Source organism: Oncorhynchus kisutch, unplaced genomic scaffold, assembly GCF_002021735.2.
Source record: "Oncorhynchus kisutch isolate 150728-3 unplaced genomic scaffold, Okis_V2 Okis01b-Okis20b_hom, whole genome shotgun sequence".
In the NCBI taxonomy this organism is placed as follows: Eukaryota; Metazoa; Chordata; class Actinopteri; order Salmoniformes; family Salmonidae; genus Oncorhynchus; species Oncorhynchus kisutch.
Genome location: NW_022261978.1, coordinates 9,503,888 through 9,523,275, shown reverse-complemented (window position 1 = coordinate 9,523,275; position 19,388 = coordinate 9,503,888). Strand labels below are relative to the sequence as shown.

Below are 19,388 nucleotides of genomic sequence, written 5' to 3'. Positions count from 1 at the left end.
GAGACCGAGGAGGTGACGGTTAGAGAGGAGGGAGAGTGTGAGATCATCCCGTCTACCGACGTACGATACCCGCCAGGCTCCACCAACACACTGAACAACCAGTGGCTCCTCATAGGTAACTACCCACCAGGCACCACCAACACACTGAACAACCAGTAGGTAACTACCCACCAGGCTCCACCAACACACTGAACAACCAGTATGTAACTACCCACCAGGCACCACCAACACACTGAACAACTAGTAGGTAACTACCCACCAGGCACCACCAACACACTGAACAACCAGTAGGTAACTACCCACCAGGCACCACCAACACACTGAACAACTAGTAGGTAACTACCCACCAGGCACCACCAACACACTGAACAACCAGTAGGTAACTACCCACCAGGCTCCACCAACACACTGAACAACCAGTATGTAACTACCCACCAGGCACCACCAACACACTGAACAACCAGTAGGTAACTACCCACCAGGCACCACCAACACACTGAACAACCAGTAGGTAACTACCTGCCAGGCTCTATAGGTAACTACCCACCAGGCTCCACCAACACACTGAACAACCAGTAGGTAACTACCTGCCAGGCTCTATAGGTAACTACCCACCAGGCACCACCAACACACTGAACAACCAGTAGGTAACTACCCACCAGGCTCCACCAACACACTGAACAAGCAGTAGGTAACTACCTGCCAGGCTCTATAGGTAACTACCCGCCAGGCTCCACCAACACACTGAACAACCAGTAGGTAACTACCCACCAGGCTCCACCAACACACTGAACAACCAGTAGGTAACTACCCAGCAGGCACCACCAACACACTGAACAACCAGTAGGTAACTACCCGCCAGGCTCCACCAACACACTGAATAACCAGTAGGTAACTACCCACCAGGCACCACCAACACACTGAACAACCAGTAGGTAACTACCCGCCAGGCTCCACCAACACACTGAACAACCAGTAGGTAACTACCTGCCAGGCTCTATAGGTAACTACCCACCAGGCTCCACCAACACACTGAACAACCAGTAGGTAACTACCTGCCAGGCTCTATAGGTAACTACCCGCCAGGCTCCACCAACACACTGAATAACCAGTAGGTAACTACCCACCAGGCACCACCAACACACTGAACAACCAGTAGGTAACTACCCGCCAGGCTCCACCAACACACTGAACAACCAGTAGGTAACTACCTGCCAGGCTCTATAGGTAACTACCCACCAGGCTCCACCAACACACTGAACAACCAGTAGGTAACTACCTGCCAGGCTCTATAGGTAACTACCCGCCAGGCTCCACTAACACACTGAACAACCAGTAGGTAACTACCCACCAGGCTCTACCAACACACTGAACAACCAGTAGGTAACTACCTGCCAGGCTCCACCAACACACTGAACAACCAGTAGGTAACTACCCACCAGGCACCACCAACACACTGAACAACCAGTAGGTAACTACCTGCCAGGCTCCACCAACACACTGAACAACCAGTAGGTAACTACCCACCAGGCACCACCAACACACTGAACAACCAGTAGGTAACTACCCACCAGGCTCCACCAACACACTGAACAACCAGTAGGTAACTACCCGCCAGGCTCCACCAACACAGTAACCACACAGAGACACTGGGGACACTAACCACACAGAGACACCAGACACACTAACCACACAGACACACACAGCTCTCTCTCTGTCTCTGTCTCTCTCTCTCTCTCTCCCTACTCTCTCTCTCACACGGTCTATCTCTCACACACTCTCTCTCTCTCTCTCTCTCTCTCACTCTCACTCTCTCACACACTCTATCCTCTCTCTCTCTCTCTCTGTCTCTCTGTCTCTCTGTCTCTCTGTCTCTCTCTCTCTCGCTCACTCTCTCGCTCACTCTCTCGCTCACTCTCACTCTCACTCTCACTCTCACTCTCACTCTCACTCTCACTCTCACTCTCTCATCAGGACACCATGAGTTACCCCCGGTAGCCCACACCACCATGTTGAGAGACTTCCCGGTAAACCTGCAGCGTTCCGGTGATGCCGTTATCCCGACCCGGTCTCAGAACAATCGCTATACAGACCATCCTGTGAGTTACAACCCCCTTACCCCTGACCCCTGACCCCTGACCTCTGACCTCTAAACCCCACTCACATACAGACCATCCTGTGAGTTACAACCCCTATTCCTTGACCTCTAACCTGAACCCCCCTCCCCCCTCTTTAGTTCCAGTCAGTAGGTCATGGTGGTGGAGGGGGTCGTGGTTCGGGTCCTAGCGGCAGCAGAAGGTCCCAAGCAGGATCAAGATCAGGGTTGTCCTCTATCCTGCCCGACTACATATACCAGGACCCTGTTACCGTGGTGATCCTGTCTCTACTGCTGGGAGGATGGCTTGCCTTCGCTCTGACTTATCCACAGGTTAGTTCAACAGGACAGGGTGGGGTGGGAGTCAGGGTTCCCCCGTGGGACAATGTGACCGGCAAGATTGTAATTTACCGGACGTTTGAGACATTTACCAGACCCATATGCATTGGGTGGCTAACCCATCCCCTGGTGCTCAGAATGACAGGAATCGCATTTAGATTAATCTAGATGGTGGTAATTCATTTAAATGGTAAATCATCTAGATGGTAATTCATTTAGATGGTGGTAATTCATTTAGATTGTGGTAATTCATTTAGATGGTGGTAATTCATATAGATGGTGGTAATTCATATAGATGGTGGTAATTCATATAGATGGTGGTAATTCATATAGATGGTGGTAATTCATATAGATGGTGCTAGTTCATATATATGGTGGTAATTAATTTAGATGGTGGTAATTCATATAGATGGTGGTAATTCATATAGATGGTGGTAATTTATTTAGATGGTAATTCATATAGATGGTGGTAATTCATTTAGATGGTGGTAATTCATAGAGATGGTGGTAATTCATTTAGATGGTAATTCATATAGATGGTGGCAATTCATTTAGATGGTGGTAATTCATATAGATGGTGGTAATTCATTTAGATGGTAATTCATATAGATGGTGGCAATTCATTTAGATGGTGGTAATTCATAGAGATGGTGGTAATTCATAGAGATGGTGGTAATTCATTTAGATGGTGGTAATTCATATAGATGGTGGTAATTCATATAGATGGTGGTAATTCATTTAGATGGTGGTAATTCATTTAGATGGGGGTAATTCATTTAGATGGTAATTCATCTAGATGGTGGTAATTCATTTAGATGTTGGTCATTCATATAGATGGTGGTAATTCATTTAGATGGTGGTAATTCATTTAGATGGTAATTCATATAGATGGTGGTAATTCATTTAGATGGTGGTAATTCATTTAGATGGTGGTAATTCATATAGATGGTGGTAATTCATATAGATGGTAGTAATTCATTTAGATGGTAATTCATCTAGATGGTAATTCATATAGATGGTAATTCATATAGATGGTGGTAATTCATATAGATGGTGGTAATTCATATAGATGGTGGTAATTCATATAGATGGTGGTAATTCATTTAGATGGTAATTCATATAGATGGTGGTAATTCATTTAGATGGTGGTAATTCATTTAGATGGTAATTCATATAGATGGTGGTAATTCATATAGATGGTGGTAATTCATTTAGATGGTGGTAATTCATTTAGATGGTAATTCATATAGATGGTTGTCACTTATACAATGAGCTGTATAAGGCAACCAAGCAAACAAGAGAATGCTCACCCAGAAGTGACGCTCCTAGTGGCCGGGGTAAAACTCACATCCTTATCAGTCACTGGTTTCATCAATAAGTGCATCAATGACGTCGTCCCCACAGTGACCGTACGTACATACCCCAACCAGAAGCCATGGATAACAGGCAACATCTGCATTGAACTAAAGGATAGAGTTGCTGCTTTCAAGGAGCGGGACACAAATCCGGACGCTTATAATAGATCTCGCTATGCCCTCAGACGAACCATCAAACAGGACTGTCAATACAGGACTAAGATTGAATCTTACTACACCGGCTCTGACGCTCGTCGGATGTGGTGGGGCTTGCAAACTATTACAGATTACAAAGGGAAACCCAGCCGCAAGCCATCCAGTGACAGGAGTCTAATCAGACGAGCTAAAAGCCTTCTTTGCTTGCTTTGAGGCAAGCAATACTGATCCATGCATGAGGGCACCAGCTGTTCAGGACAACTGTGTGATCATGCCAGCATACCACCCCGCATATCACTGCTGGCTTGCTTCTGAAGCTAAGCAGGGTTGGTCCTGGTCAGTCCCTGGATGGGAGATCAGATGCTGCTGGAAGTGGTGTTGGAGGGCCAGTATGAGGCACTCTTTCCTCTGGTCTAAATATCCCAATCCTGTGTAGGGTGCCGTCTTTCGGATGGGACGTTAAACGGGTGCCCTGACTCTGAGGTCATTAAAGATCCCATGGCACTTATCGTAAGAGTCGGGGTGTTAACCGAGCACGTCCACATTCACATCGACGGGGCTGTAGTGGAGCGGGTCACGAGCTTCAAGTTCCTTGGTTTCCACCTCACTAATAAACTATCATGGTCCAAACACATCAAGACAGTCGTGAAGAGGGAACTTTTTCTCCCTCAGGAGACTGAAAAGATTTGGCTGAATGGGTCCTCAGATCCTCAACAGGTTCTACAGCTGCACCATCGGGGGCAACCTGACTGGTTGCATCATCGCTTGGCAACTGTTCGGCCTCCGACCGCAACTTGGAGGGCCCTCCTTTGTGTTTCTGACAAAACTTTGAGGGTGACTTCGGGGACACACCCATCAACTTCGGGGACACACCCATCAAGCTTCATCGCTTGGTATGGCAACTGCCTGGTATAGCACTACCCTACAGAGGGCAACTGCTCGGCATCGATGTTCCTTCTAAGCTAAGCACCTCCTCCAGGATTGCCACTTGGAAGAATTGCCGCACAGAGACGCAAATGATTGAACTTTACTGCCCAATTAGTTTGCACTATGTTCGGTGTTTACGTTACAGGCTTATTCTAATATGAATTCAATTGTTTTTGTCCCCTGATCAATCTACACAATACCTCATAATGACAAAGTGAAAACGGGTATCATATTTCCATAAGTATTCAGACGCTTTACTCAGTACTTTGTTGAAGAACCTTTGGCAGCGATTACAGCCTCGAGTCTTTTTGAGTATGATGCTACAAGCTTGGCATGCCTGTATTTGGGGAGTTTCTCCCATTCTTCTCTGCAGATCCTCTCTGTCAGGTTGGATGGGGAGCATCGCTGCACAGCTATTTTCAGGTCTCCCCAGAGATAATTGATACGGCTTCTGTCTGGCCACTCTACAATAAAGGACTGATTGGTGGAGTGCTGCAGAGATGGTTGTCCTTCTGGAAGGTTCTCCCATCTCCACAGGGGAACATTGGAGCTCTGTCAGAGTGACCATCGGGTTCTTGGTCACCTCCCTGACCAAGGCCCTTCCTCCTTCTGATTGCTCAGTTTGGCCGGGTGGCCAGCTCTAGAAAGGGTCTTGCTACTCTTCCCAGATCTGTGCCTTGACACAATCCTGTCTCGAAGCTCTACGGACAATTCCTTTGACCTCATGGCTTGGTTTTTGCTCTGACATGCACTGTCAACTGTGGGACCTGTATAGACAGGTGTGTGCCTTTCCAAATCATGTCCAATCAATTTAATTTACCACAGGTGGACTACAATCAAGTTGTAGAAACAAGAGCTCAATTTCGAGTCTCATAGTAAAAGGTCTGAATATTGAATAAGGTATTTCTGTTTTTTATTTTTAATAAATTTGGAAAATATAGAAGATTTATTTTAATCAATTTTAGATTAAGGTTGTCAAGGGGTCTGAATACATTTCAAATGCACTGTAAGTGTGTGTGTTGTGTGTGTATATAATGTGTGTGCATTTAAAGGTGTGTGTCTGTCTGTACTATATATAAAGTCTGTGTGTGTGTGCGTGTGGTGTGTGCGTGTGTCTGTGTGTGTGTGTGTGTGTTGTGTGTGTATATAATGTGTGTGCATTTAAAGGTGTGTGTCTGTCTGTACTATATATAAAGTCTGTGTGTGTGTGCGTGTGGTGTGTGTGTGTGCGTGTGGTGTGTGTGTGTCTGTGTCTGTGTGTGTGTGTGTGTATATAATGTGTGTGCATTTAAAGGTGTGTGTTTGTCTGTACTATATATAAAGTCTGTGTGTGTCTGTGTGTGTGTGTGTGTGTGTGTGTGTGTGTGTGTGTGTGTGTGTGTGTGTCTGTGTGTGTGTGTGTGTGTGTGTGTGTGTGTGTGTGTGTGTGTGTGTGTGTGTGTGTGTGTGTGTGTGTGTGTCTGTGTGTCTGTGTGTCTGTGTGTGTGTGTGTGTGTGTGTGTGTGTGTGTCTGTGTGTGTGTCTGTGTGTGTGTCTGTGTGTGTGTGTGTGTGTGTGTGTGTGTGTGTCTGTGTCTGTGTCTGTGTGTGTGTGTGTGTGTGTGTGTGTGTGTGTGTGTGTGTGTGTGTGTATATATATATATAACTGTGTGACCCAGCAGCAGAAGGACCAGAGGCAGCAGTTGGACGAAGCTCTGGAATCCCGCCTCCAACACCTGCTAGACACGCCCTCTTCTGCAGACACACCCCCTTCTCCACCAGACACACCCCTTTCCCCAGGAACCCCCCTTCCTTCTGGAGCCCAGCCCCAGTCTGCAGACTCACAGCCGTCCTCTGTGGACCCTCCCCTCTCTGGCTCGCCCGGTAACAGTAGTGACGCTGTAGCCAGGAACGGATCCGCTGTAACACGACACACACACGGTGAGACACGCACACACACACTAAGTGCAGATACTTTAATTACAAGGCTAGAATTTTTCTAAGGTCCATTCTCCCCCTCTCCCTCCTCCTTCTCCCCCTCTCTCCTTCTCCCCCTCCCTCTCTCTCTCCCCCCTCCCTCCACTCTCCCTCCTCTCTCTCTCTCCTCTCTCTCTCTCTCTCCCTCCACTCTCCCTCCTCTCTCTCTCTTCCTCCTCTCCTTCCTCCTCTCTCTCTCTCTCTCTCTCTCTCTCTCTCCCTTCACTCTCCCTCCTCTCTCTCTCTTCCTCCTCTCCTTCCTCCTCTCTCTCTCTCTCTCCCTCCACTCTTCCTCCTCTCTCTCTCCCTCCTCTCTCTCTCTTCCTCCTCTCCTTCCTCCTCTCACTCCTCTCACTCTCTCTCTCTCTCTCTCTCTCAGATGGAGGGATAGAGGAGGTAGAGGTAGGGAAGATCTCCTTCTGTCCATCAGAGATTCTGGGACATGGAACAGAAGGAACCTTCGTCTTCCGGTCAGTCTTCCATCCGTTGATGTTTACTGATCATGAAAAGCAGTTTCTTGCTTTATAACCCAGATTTAAATGTGGAATAATTGGAAATATGTATTTCTGACTCTTCAAGAGGACGTGATATTACAGCCAAAACAGTTATAACATTTATTTAACAATCTCTGGAAAATGTAGTAGTTGGTCATTGGTTTTAGTGGAGCTGGGGTTCTTCTTGAACTCTCTGCATCGTATTGGTTTTAGTGGAGCTGGGGTTGTCCTTGAACTCTCTGCATCGTATTGGTTTTAGTGGAGCTGGGGTTTATTCTTGAACTCTCTGCATCGTATTGGTTTTAGTGGAGCTGGGGTTCTCCTTGAACTCTCTGCATCATATTGGTTTTAGTGGAGCTGGGGTTTTCCTTGAACTTTCTGCATCGTATTGGTTTTAGTGGAGCTGGGGTCTCCTTGAACTCTCTGCATCGTATTGGTTTTAGTGGAGCTGGGGTTCTCCTTGAACTCTCTGCATCGTATTGGTTTTAGTGGAGCTGGGGTTCTCCTTGAACTCTCTGCATCGTATTGGTTTTAGTGGAGCTGGGGTTCTCCTTGAACTCTCTGCATCGTATTGGTTTTAGTGGAGCTGGGGTTCTCCTTGAACTCTCTGCATCGTATTGGTTTTAGTGGAGCTGGGGTTCTCCTTGAACACTCTGCATTGTATTGGTTTTAGTGGAGCTGGGGTTGTCCTTGAACTCTCTGCATCGTATTGGTTTTAGTGGAGCTGGGGTTCTCCTTGAACTCTCTGCATCGTATTGGTTTTAGTGGAGCTGGGGTTTATTCTTGAACTCTCTGCATCGTATTGGTTTTAGTGGAGCTGGGGTCTCCTTGCACCCCCCCACACCAGACAATTTGAATTCTCTCGTATTGTGTCGTTTTATTCATAACAATATTGTGTATTCATGACATAGTCATTATATATTCATGATATAGTTATAATTTATTCAGTATTTATTAATGATATAGTTATGATATAGTCATTATATATTAATGATATAGTTATATATATATATATATATATATATATTCATGACACAGTCATTATATATTCATGATATAGTTATTATGTATTAATTATTTATATATTCATGACAAAGTCATGACATAGTCATGATATATTCGTGACCTAGTCATTATATATTCGTGACATAGTCATTACATATTCGTGATATAGTCATTATATATTCATGACATAGACATTATATATTCATGACATAGTCATTATATATTCATGACATAGTCATTATATATTCATGACATAGTCATTATATATTCCTGATAAGTATAAGTTCCTGATATATGAAATGTTCCAGGGGCCGTTTTGACGGCCGTCGCGTGGCGGTGAAACGGATCCTTCCAGAGTGTTTTGATGTTGCAGAGCGAGAGGTCCAGCTGCTCCGGGAATCGGACGAACATCCAAACGTCATCAGATACTACTGCACCGAGCGAGACAAACTGTTCACCTACATCGCTATAGAACTGTGTGCTGCTACGCTACAACAGGTAGGTAGATACTACTGCACCGAGAGAGACAAACTGTTCACCTACAACAGGTATGTAGGTATATATATAACCTGGTAGTGTATATATATAACCTGGTAGTGTATATATAACCTGGTAGTGTATATATATAACCTGGTAGTGTATATATATAACCTGGTAGTGTATATATATAACCTGGTAGTGTATATATAACCTGGTAGTGTGTATATATAAACCTGGTATGTGTATATATATAACCTGGTAGTGTATATATATAACCTGGTAGTGTATATATATAACCTGGTAGTGTTATATATAACCTGGTAGTGTATATATATATATATAACCCTGGTAGTGTATATATATAAACCTGGTAGTGTATATATATAACCTGGTAGTGTTATGTATAACTGGTAGTGTATATATATAACCTGGTAGTGTATATATATAACCTGGTAGTGTATATATATAACCTGGTAGTGTATATATAACCTGGTAGTGTATATATATAACCTGGTAGTGTATATATAACCTGGTAGTGTATATATATAACCTGGTAGTGTAATATATATATAACCTGGTAGTGTATATATAACCTGGTAGTGTATATATATAACCTGGTAGTGTATATATATATATATAACCTGGTAGTGTGTATATATAACCTGGTAGTGTATATATATAACCTGGTAGTGTATTATATAACCTGGTAGTGTATATATTAACCTTGGTAGTGTATATATATAACCTGTAGTGTATATATATAACCTGGTAGTGTGTATATATATAACCTGGTAGGTGTATATATATAACCTGGTAGTGTATATATAACCTGGTAGTGTATATATATAACCTGGTAGTGTATATATATAACCTGGTAGTGTGTATATATAACCTGGTAGTGTATATATATATATATAACCTGGTAGTGTGTATATATAACCTGGTAGTGTATATATATAACCTGGTAGTGTATATATATAACCTGGTAGTGTATATATATAACCTGGTAGTGTATATATATAACCTGGTAGTGTGTATATATAACCTGGTAGTGTATATATATATATATAACCTGGTAGTGTGTATATATAACCTGGTAGTGTATATATATAACCTGGTAGTGTATATATATAACCTGGTAGTGTATATATATAACCTGGTAGTGTATATATAACCTGGTAGTGTATATATATAACCTGGTAGTGTATATATATAACCTGGTAGTGTATATATATAACCTGGTAGTGTATATATAACCTGGTAGTGTATATATATAACCTGGTAGTGTATATATATAACCTGGTAGTGTATATATATAACCTGGTAGTGTATATATATAACCTGGTAGTGTATATATATAACCTGGTAGTGTATATATATAACCTGGTAGTGTATATATATATATATAACCTGGTAGTGTATATATAACCTGGTAGTGTATATATAACCTGGTAGTGTATATATATAACCTGGTAGTGTATATATATAACCTGGTAGTGTATATATATAACCTGGTAGTGTATATATAACCTGGTAGTGTATATATATAACCTGGTAGTGTATATATATAACCTGGTAGTGTATATATATAACCTGGTAGTGTATATATATATATATAACCTGGTAGTGTATATATATAACCTGGTAGTGTATATATATAACCTGGTAGTGTATATATATAACCTGGTAGTGTATATATATAACCTGGTAGTGTATATATATAACCTGGTAGTATATATATAACCGGGTAGTGTATATATAACCTGGTAGTGTATATATATAACCTGGTAGTGTATATATATATATATAACCTGGTAGTGTATATATATAACCTGGTAGTGTATATATAACCTGGTAGTGTGTATATATAACCTGGTAGTGTATATATATAACCGGGTAGTGTATATATAACCTGGTAGTGTATATATATATATAACCTGGTAGTGTATATATATATATATAACCTGGTAGTGTATATATATAACCTGGTAGTGTATATATAACCTGGTAGTGTATATATATAACCTGGTAGTGTATATATATAACCTGGTAGTGTATATATATAACCTGGTAGTGTATATATATATATATAACCTGGTAGTGTATATATATAACCTGGTAGTGTATATATATAACCTGGTAGTGTATATATATAACCTGGTAGTGTATATATAACCTGGTAGTGTATATATATATATATAACCTGGTAGTGTATATATATAACCTGGTAGTGTATATATATAACCTGGTAGTGTATATATATAACCTGGTAGTGTATATATAACCTGGTAGTGTATATATATAACCTGGTAGTGTATATATATAACCTGGTAGTGTATATATATAACCTGGTAGTGTATATATATAACCTGGTAGTGTATATATATAACCTGGTAGTGTATATATATAACCTGGTAGTGTATATATATAACCTGGTAGTGTATATATATAACCTGGTAGTGTATATATATATATATATAACCTGGTAGTGTATATATATAACCTGGTAGTGTATATATATAACCTGGTAGTGTATATATATATATATAACCTGGTAGTGTGTATATATAACCTGGTAGTGTATATATATAACCTGGTAGTGTATATATATAACCTGGTAGTGTATATATATATATATAACCTGGTAGTGTATATATAACCTGGTAGTGTATATATAACCTGGTAGTGTATATATAACCTGGTAGTGTATATATAACCTGGTAGTGTATATATATAACCTGGTAGTGTATATATATAACCTGGTAGTGTATATATATAACCTGGTAGTGTATATATATATATAACCTGGTAGTGTATATATATAACCTGGTAGTGTATATATATAACCTGGTAGTGTATATATATAACCTGGTAGTGTATATATATAACCTGGTAGTGTATATATATAACCTGGTAGTGTATATATATATATATAACCTGGTAGTGTATATATATATATATAACCTGGTAGTGTATATATATAACCTGGTAGTGTATATATATATATATAACCTTGTAGTGTATATATATATATATATATAACCTGGTAGTGTATATGTATATATATAACCTGGTAGTGTATATATATAACCTGGTAGTGTATATATATAACCTGGTAGTGTATATATATATATATAACCTGGTAGTGTATATATATATAACCTGGTAGTGTATATATATAACCTGGTAGTGTATATATATAACCTGGTAGTGTGTATATATAACCTGGTAGTGTATATATATAACCTGGTAGTGTGTATATATAACCTGGTAGTGTGTATATATAACCTGGTAGTGTATATATATAACCTGGTAGTGTATATATATAACCTGGTAGTGTGTATATATAACCTGGTAGTGTGTATATATAACCTGGTAGTGTATATATATATATATATAACCTGGTAGTGTATATATATAACCTGGTAGTGTATATATATAACCTGGTAGTGTGTATATATAACCTGGTAGTGTATATATATATATATATAACCTGGTAGTGTATATATATAACCTGGTAGTGTGTATATATAACCTGGTAGTGTATATATATATATATATAACCTGGTAGTGTATATATATAACCTGGTAGTGTATATATATATATATATATATATAACCTGGTAGTGTGTATATATAACCTGGTAGTGTATATATATATATATAACCTGGTAGTGTATATATATAACCTGGTAGTGTATATATATAACCTGGTAGTGTGTATATATAACCTGGTAGTGTATATATATATATATATAACCTGGTAGTGTATATATATATATATATAACCTGGTAGTGTGTATATATAACCTGGTAGTGTATATATATATATATATAACCTGGTAGTGTGTATATATAACCTGGTAGTGTATATATATATATAACCTGGTAGTGTATATATATAACCTGGTAGTGTGTATATATAACCTGGTAGTGTATATATATATATATATAACCTGGTAGTGTATATATAACCTGGTAGTGTATATATATATATATATAACCTGGTAGTGTATATATAACCTGGTAGTGTATATATATATAACCTGGTAGTGTATATATATAACCTGGTAGTGTATATATATAACCTGGTAGTGTATATATAACCTGGTAGTGTATATATATATATAACCTGGTAGTGTATATATAACCTGGTAGTGTATATATATATAACCTGGTAGTGTATATATATAACCTGGTAGTGTATATATATAACCTGGTAGTGTATATATATAACCTGGTAGTGTGTATATATATAACCTGGTAGTATATATATATAACCTGGTAGTGTATATATATAACCTGGTAGTGTATATATATATATATATATAACCTGGTAGTGTATATATATATATAACCTGGTAGTGTATATATATAACCTGGTAGTGTATATATAACCTGGTAGTGTATATATATAACCTGGTAGTGTATATATATATATATATAACCTGGTAGTGTATATATATAACCTGGTAGTGTATATATATAACCTGGTAGTGTATATATATATATATAACCTGGTAGTGTATATATATAACCTGGTAGTGTATATATATAACCTGGTAGTGTATATATATAACCTGGTAGTGTATATATATAACCTGGTAGTATATATATAACCTGGTAGTGTATATATATAACCTGGTAGTGTATATATATAACCTGGTAGTGTATATATAACCTGGTAGTGTATATATATAACCTGGTAGTGTATATATAACCTGGTAGTGTGTATATATAACCTGGTAGTGTATATATATATAACCTGGTAGTGTATATATATATATATATAACCTGGTAGTGTATATATATAACCTGGTAGTGTATATATATAACCTGGTAGTGTATATATATAACCTGGTAGTGTATATATATAACCTGGTAGTGTATATATAACCTGGTAGTGTATATATATAACCTGGTAGTGTATATATAACCTGGTAGTGTATATATAACCTGGTAGTGTATATATAACCTGGTAGTGTATATATATATATATAACCTGGTAGTGTATATATAACCTGGTAGTGTATATATATAACCTGGTAGTGTATATATATAACCTGGTAGTGTATATATAACCTGGTAGTGTATATATATAACCTGGTAGTGTATATATATAACCTGGTAGTGTATATATATAACCTGGTAGTGTATATATATAACCTGGTAGTGTATATATATAACCTGGTAGTGTATATATAACCTGGTAGTGTATATATATATAACCTGGTAGTGTATATATATAACCTGGTAGTGTGTATATATAACCTGGTAGTGTATATATATATATATAACCTGGTAGTGTATATATAACCTGGTAGTGTATATATATAACCTGGTAGTGTATATATATATATATAACCTGGTAGTGTATATATAACCTGGTAGTGTATATATATATATATAACCTGGTAGTGTATATATAACCTGGTAGTGTATATATAACCTGGTAGTGTATATATATAACCTGGTAGTGTGTATATAACCTGGTAGTGTATATATATAACCTGGTAGTGTATATATATAACCTGGTAGTGTATATATAACCTGGTAGTGTATATATATAACCTGGTAGTGTATATATATAACCTGGTAGTGTGTATATAACCTGGTAGTGTATATATATAACCTGGTAGTGTATATATATAACCTGGTAGTGTATATATATAACCTGGTAGTGTGTATATAACCTGGTAGTGTATATATATAACCTGGTAGTGTATATATATAACCTGGTAGTGTATATATATAACCTGGTAGTGTGTATATAACCTGGTAGTGTATATATATAACCTGGTAGTGTATATATAACCTGGTAGTGTATATATATAACCTGGTAGTGTATATATATAACCTGGTAGTGTATATATTTATAACCTGGTAGTGTATATATAACCTGGTAGTGTATATATATAACCTGGTAGTGTATATATATAACCTGGTAGTGTATATATATATATAACCTGGTAGTGTATATATATAACCTGGTAGTGTATATATAACCTGGTAGTGTATATATAACCTGGTAGTGTATATATAACCTGGTAGTGTATATATATAACCTGGTAGTGTATATATAACCTGGTAGTGTATATATAACCTGGTAGTGTATATATATAACCTGGTAGTGTATATATATATAACCTGGTAGTGTATATATAACCTGGTAGTGTATATATAACCTGGTAGTGTATATATATAACCTGGTAGTGTATATATAACCTGGTAGTGTATATATATAACCTGGTAGTGTATATATAACCTGGTAGTGTATATATAACCTGGTAGTGTATATATATAACCTGGTAGTGTATATATAACCTGGTAGTGTATATATATAACCTGGTAGTGTATATATAACCTGGTAGTGTATATATAACCTGGTAGTGTATATATATAACCTGGTAGTGTATATATATATAACCTGGTAGTGTATATATATAACCTGGTAGTGTATATATAACCTGGTAGTGTATATATAACCTGGTAGTGTATATATAACCTGGTAGTGTATATATATATATATAACCTGGTAGTGTATATATATAACCTGGTAGTGTATATATATAACCTGGTAGTGTATATATATAACCTGGTAGTGTATATATAACCTGGTAGTGTATATATAACCTGGTAGTGTATATATAACCTGGTAGTGTATATATAACCTGGTAGTGTATATATAACCTGGTAGTATATATATATATAACCTGGTAGTGTATATATATAACCTGGTAGTGTATATATATAACCTGGTAGTGTATATATATAACCTGGTAGTGTATATATATAACCTGGTAGTGTATATATATAACCTGGTAGTGTGTATATATAACCTGGTAGTGTATATATATATATATAACCTGGTAGTGTATATATAACCTGGTAGTGTATATATATAACCTGGTAGTGTATATATATATATATATAACCTGGTAGTGTATATATAACCTGGTAGTGTATATATAACCTGGTAGTGTGTATATATAACCTGGTAGTGTATATATAACCTGGTAGTGTATATATATAACCTGGTAGTGTATATATATAACCTGGTAGTGTGTATATAACCTGGTAGTGTATATATATAACCTGGTAGTGTATATATATAACCTGGTAGTGTGTATATATATATATATAACCTGGTAGTGTATATATATAACCTGGTAGTGTATATATATATATATAACCTGGTAGTGTATATATAACCTGGTAGTGTATATATATAACCTGGTAGTGTATATATATATATATAACCTGGTAGTGTATATATAACCTGGTAGTGTATATATATAACCTGGTAGTGTATATATATATATATATAACCTGGTAGTGTATATATATAACCTGGTAGTGTATATATAACCTGGTAGTGTATATATATAACCTGGTAGTGTGTATATAACCTGGTAGTGTATATATATAACCTGGTAGTGTATATATATAACCTGGTAGTGTATATATAACCTGGTAGTGTATATATATAACCTGGTAGTGTATATATATAACCTGGTAGTGTGTATATAACCTGGTAGTGTATATATATAACCTGGTAGTGTATATATATAACCTGGTAGTGTATATATATAACCTGGTAGTGTGTATATAACCTGGTAGTGTATATATATAACCTGGTAGTGTATATATATAACCTGGTAGTGTATATATATATATATATAACCTGGTAGTGTATATATATATATATAACCTGGTAGTGTATATATATAACCTGGTAGTGTATATATATAACCTGGTAGTGTATATATATAACCTGGTAGTGTATATATATAACCTGGTAGTGTATATATAACCTGGTAGTGTATATATATATAACCTGGTAGTGTATATATAACCTGGTAGTGTATATATAACCTGGTAGTGTATATATAACCTGGTAGTGTATATATAACCTGGTAGTGTATATATATAACCTGGTAGTGTGTATATAACCTGGTAGTGTATATATATAACCTGGTAGTGTATATATATATAACCTGGTAGTGTATATATAACCTGGTAGTGTATATATATAACCTGGTAGTGTATATATTTATAACCTGGTAGTGTATATATAACCTGGTAGTGTATATATATAACCTGGTAGTGTATATATATAACCTGGTAGTGTATATATATATATAACCTGGTAGTGTATATATATAACCTGGTAGTGTATATATAACCTGGTAGTGTATATATAACCTGGTAGTGTATATATAACCTGGTAGTGTATATATAACCTGGTAGTGTGTATATATATAACCTGGTAGTGTATATATAACCTGGTAGTGTATATATATAACCTGGTAGTGTATATATAACCTGGTAGTGTATATATAACCTGGTAGTGTATATATATAACCTGGTAGTGTATATATATATAACCTGGTAGTGTATATATAACCTGGTAGTGTATATATAACCTGGTAGTGTATATATATAACCTGGTAGTGTATATATAACCTGGTAGTGTATATATATAACCTGGTAGTGTATATATAACCTGGTAGTGTATATATAACCTGGTAGTGTATATATATAACCTGGTAGTGTATATATAACCTGGTAGTGTATATATATAACCTGGTAGTGTATATATAACCTGGTAGTGTATATATAACCTGGTAGTGTATATATATAACCTGGTAGTGTATATATATAACCTGGTAGTGTATATATATAACCTGGTAGTGTATATATAACCTGGTAGTGTATATATATAACCTGGTAGTGTATATATATAACCTGGTAGTGTATATATATATATATAACCTGGTAGTGTATATATATAACCTGGTAGTGTATATATATAACCTGGTAGTGTATATATAACCTGGTAGTGTATATATAACCTGGTAGTGTATATATAACCTGGTAGTGTATATATAACCTGGTAGTGTATATATAACCTGGTAGTGTATATATAACCTGGTAGTATATATATATATAACCTGGTAGTGTATATATATAACCTGGTAGTGTATATATATAACCTGGTAGTGTATATATATAACCTGGTAGTGTATATATATAACCTGGTAGTGTGTATATATAACCTGGTAGTGTATATATATATATATAACCTGGTAGTGTGTATATATATAACCTGGTAGTGTATATATATAACCTGGTAGTGTATATATATAACCTGGTAGTGTATATATATAACCTGGTAGTGTATATATATAACCTGGTAGTGTATATATATAACCTGGTAGTGTATATATAACCTGGTAGTGTATATATAACCTGGTAGTGTATATATAACCTGGTAGTGTATATATAACCTGGTAGTGTATATATATATATATAACCTGGTAGTGTATATATATAACCTGGTAGTGTATATATAACCTGGTAGTGTGTATATATAACCTGGTAGTGTATATATAACCTGGTAGTGTATATATATAACCTGGTAGTGTATATATAACCTGGTAGTGTATATATAACCTGGTAGTGTATATATAACCTGGTAGTGTATATATAACCTGGTAGTGTATATATAACCTGGTAGTGTATATATAACCTGGTAGTGTATATATATATATATAACCTGGTAGTGTATATATATAACCTGGTAGTGTATATATATAACTTGGTAGTGTATATATAACCTGGTAGTGTGTATATATAACCTGGTAGTGTATATATAACCTGGTAGTGTATATATATAACCTGGTAGTGTATATATAACCTGGTAGTGTATATATAACCTGGTAGTGTATATATAACCTGGTAGTGTATATATATAACCTGGTAGTGTATATATATAACCTGGTAGTGTGTATATAACCTGGTAGTGTATATATATAACCTGGTAGTGTATATATATATATATAACCTGGTAATGTATATATATAACCTGGTAGTGTATATATAACCTGGTAGTGTATATATATAACCTGGTAGTGTATATATATAACCTGGTAGTGTATATATATATATATAACCTGGTAGTGTATATATATATATATATAACCTGGTAGTGTATATATATAACCTGGTAGTGTATATATATAACCTGGTAGTGTATATATATATATATATCCTGGTAGTGTATATATATAACCTGGTAGTGTATATATAACCTGGTAGTGTATATATAACCTGGTAGTGTATATATAACCTGGTAGTGTATATATATAACCTGGTAGTGTGTATATATAACCTGGTAGTGTATATATATAACCTGGTAGTGTATATATAACCTGGTAGTGTATATATATAACCTGGTAGTGTATATATATAACCTGGTAGTGTATATATATATATATAACCTGGTAGTGTATATATATATATATATAACCTGGTAGTGTATATATATATATATAACCTGGTAGTGTATATATAACCTGGTAGTGTATATATTTATAACCTGGTAGTGTATATATATATATAACCTGGTAGTGTGTATATATATAACCTGGTAGTGTATATATATAACCTGGTAGTGTATATATATATAACCTGGTAGTGTATATATAACCTGGTAGTGTATATATATAACCTGGTAGTGTATATATATAACCTGGTAGTGTATATATAACCTGGTAGTGTATATATATAACCTGGTAGT

The 19,388-nt window shown here is 36.4% G+C and overlaps 1 protein-coding gene across 1 annotated transcript in view; it reads left to right on the top strand.

The window, feature by feature from the left end:
• LOC116358953 (serine/threonine-protein kinase/endoribonuclease IRE1-like) overlaps positions 1 to 19,388 on the top strand; it is a 74,179-nt gene that overhangs the window by 33,145 nt on the left and 21,646 nt on the right. The window contains 6 exon segments of the mRNA XM_031811404.1: positions 1 to 115; positions 1,975 to 2,099; positions 2,237 to 2,428; positions 6,530 to 6,791; positions 7,207 to 7,297; positions 8,635 to 8,824. Coding sequence (XP_031667264.1) covers positions 1 to 115; positions 1,975 to 2,099; positions 2,237 to 2,428; positions 6,530 to 6,791; positions 7,207 to 7,297; positions 8,635 to 8,824 — 975 coding nt within the window.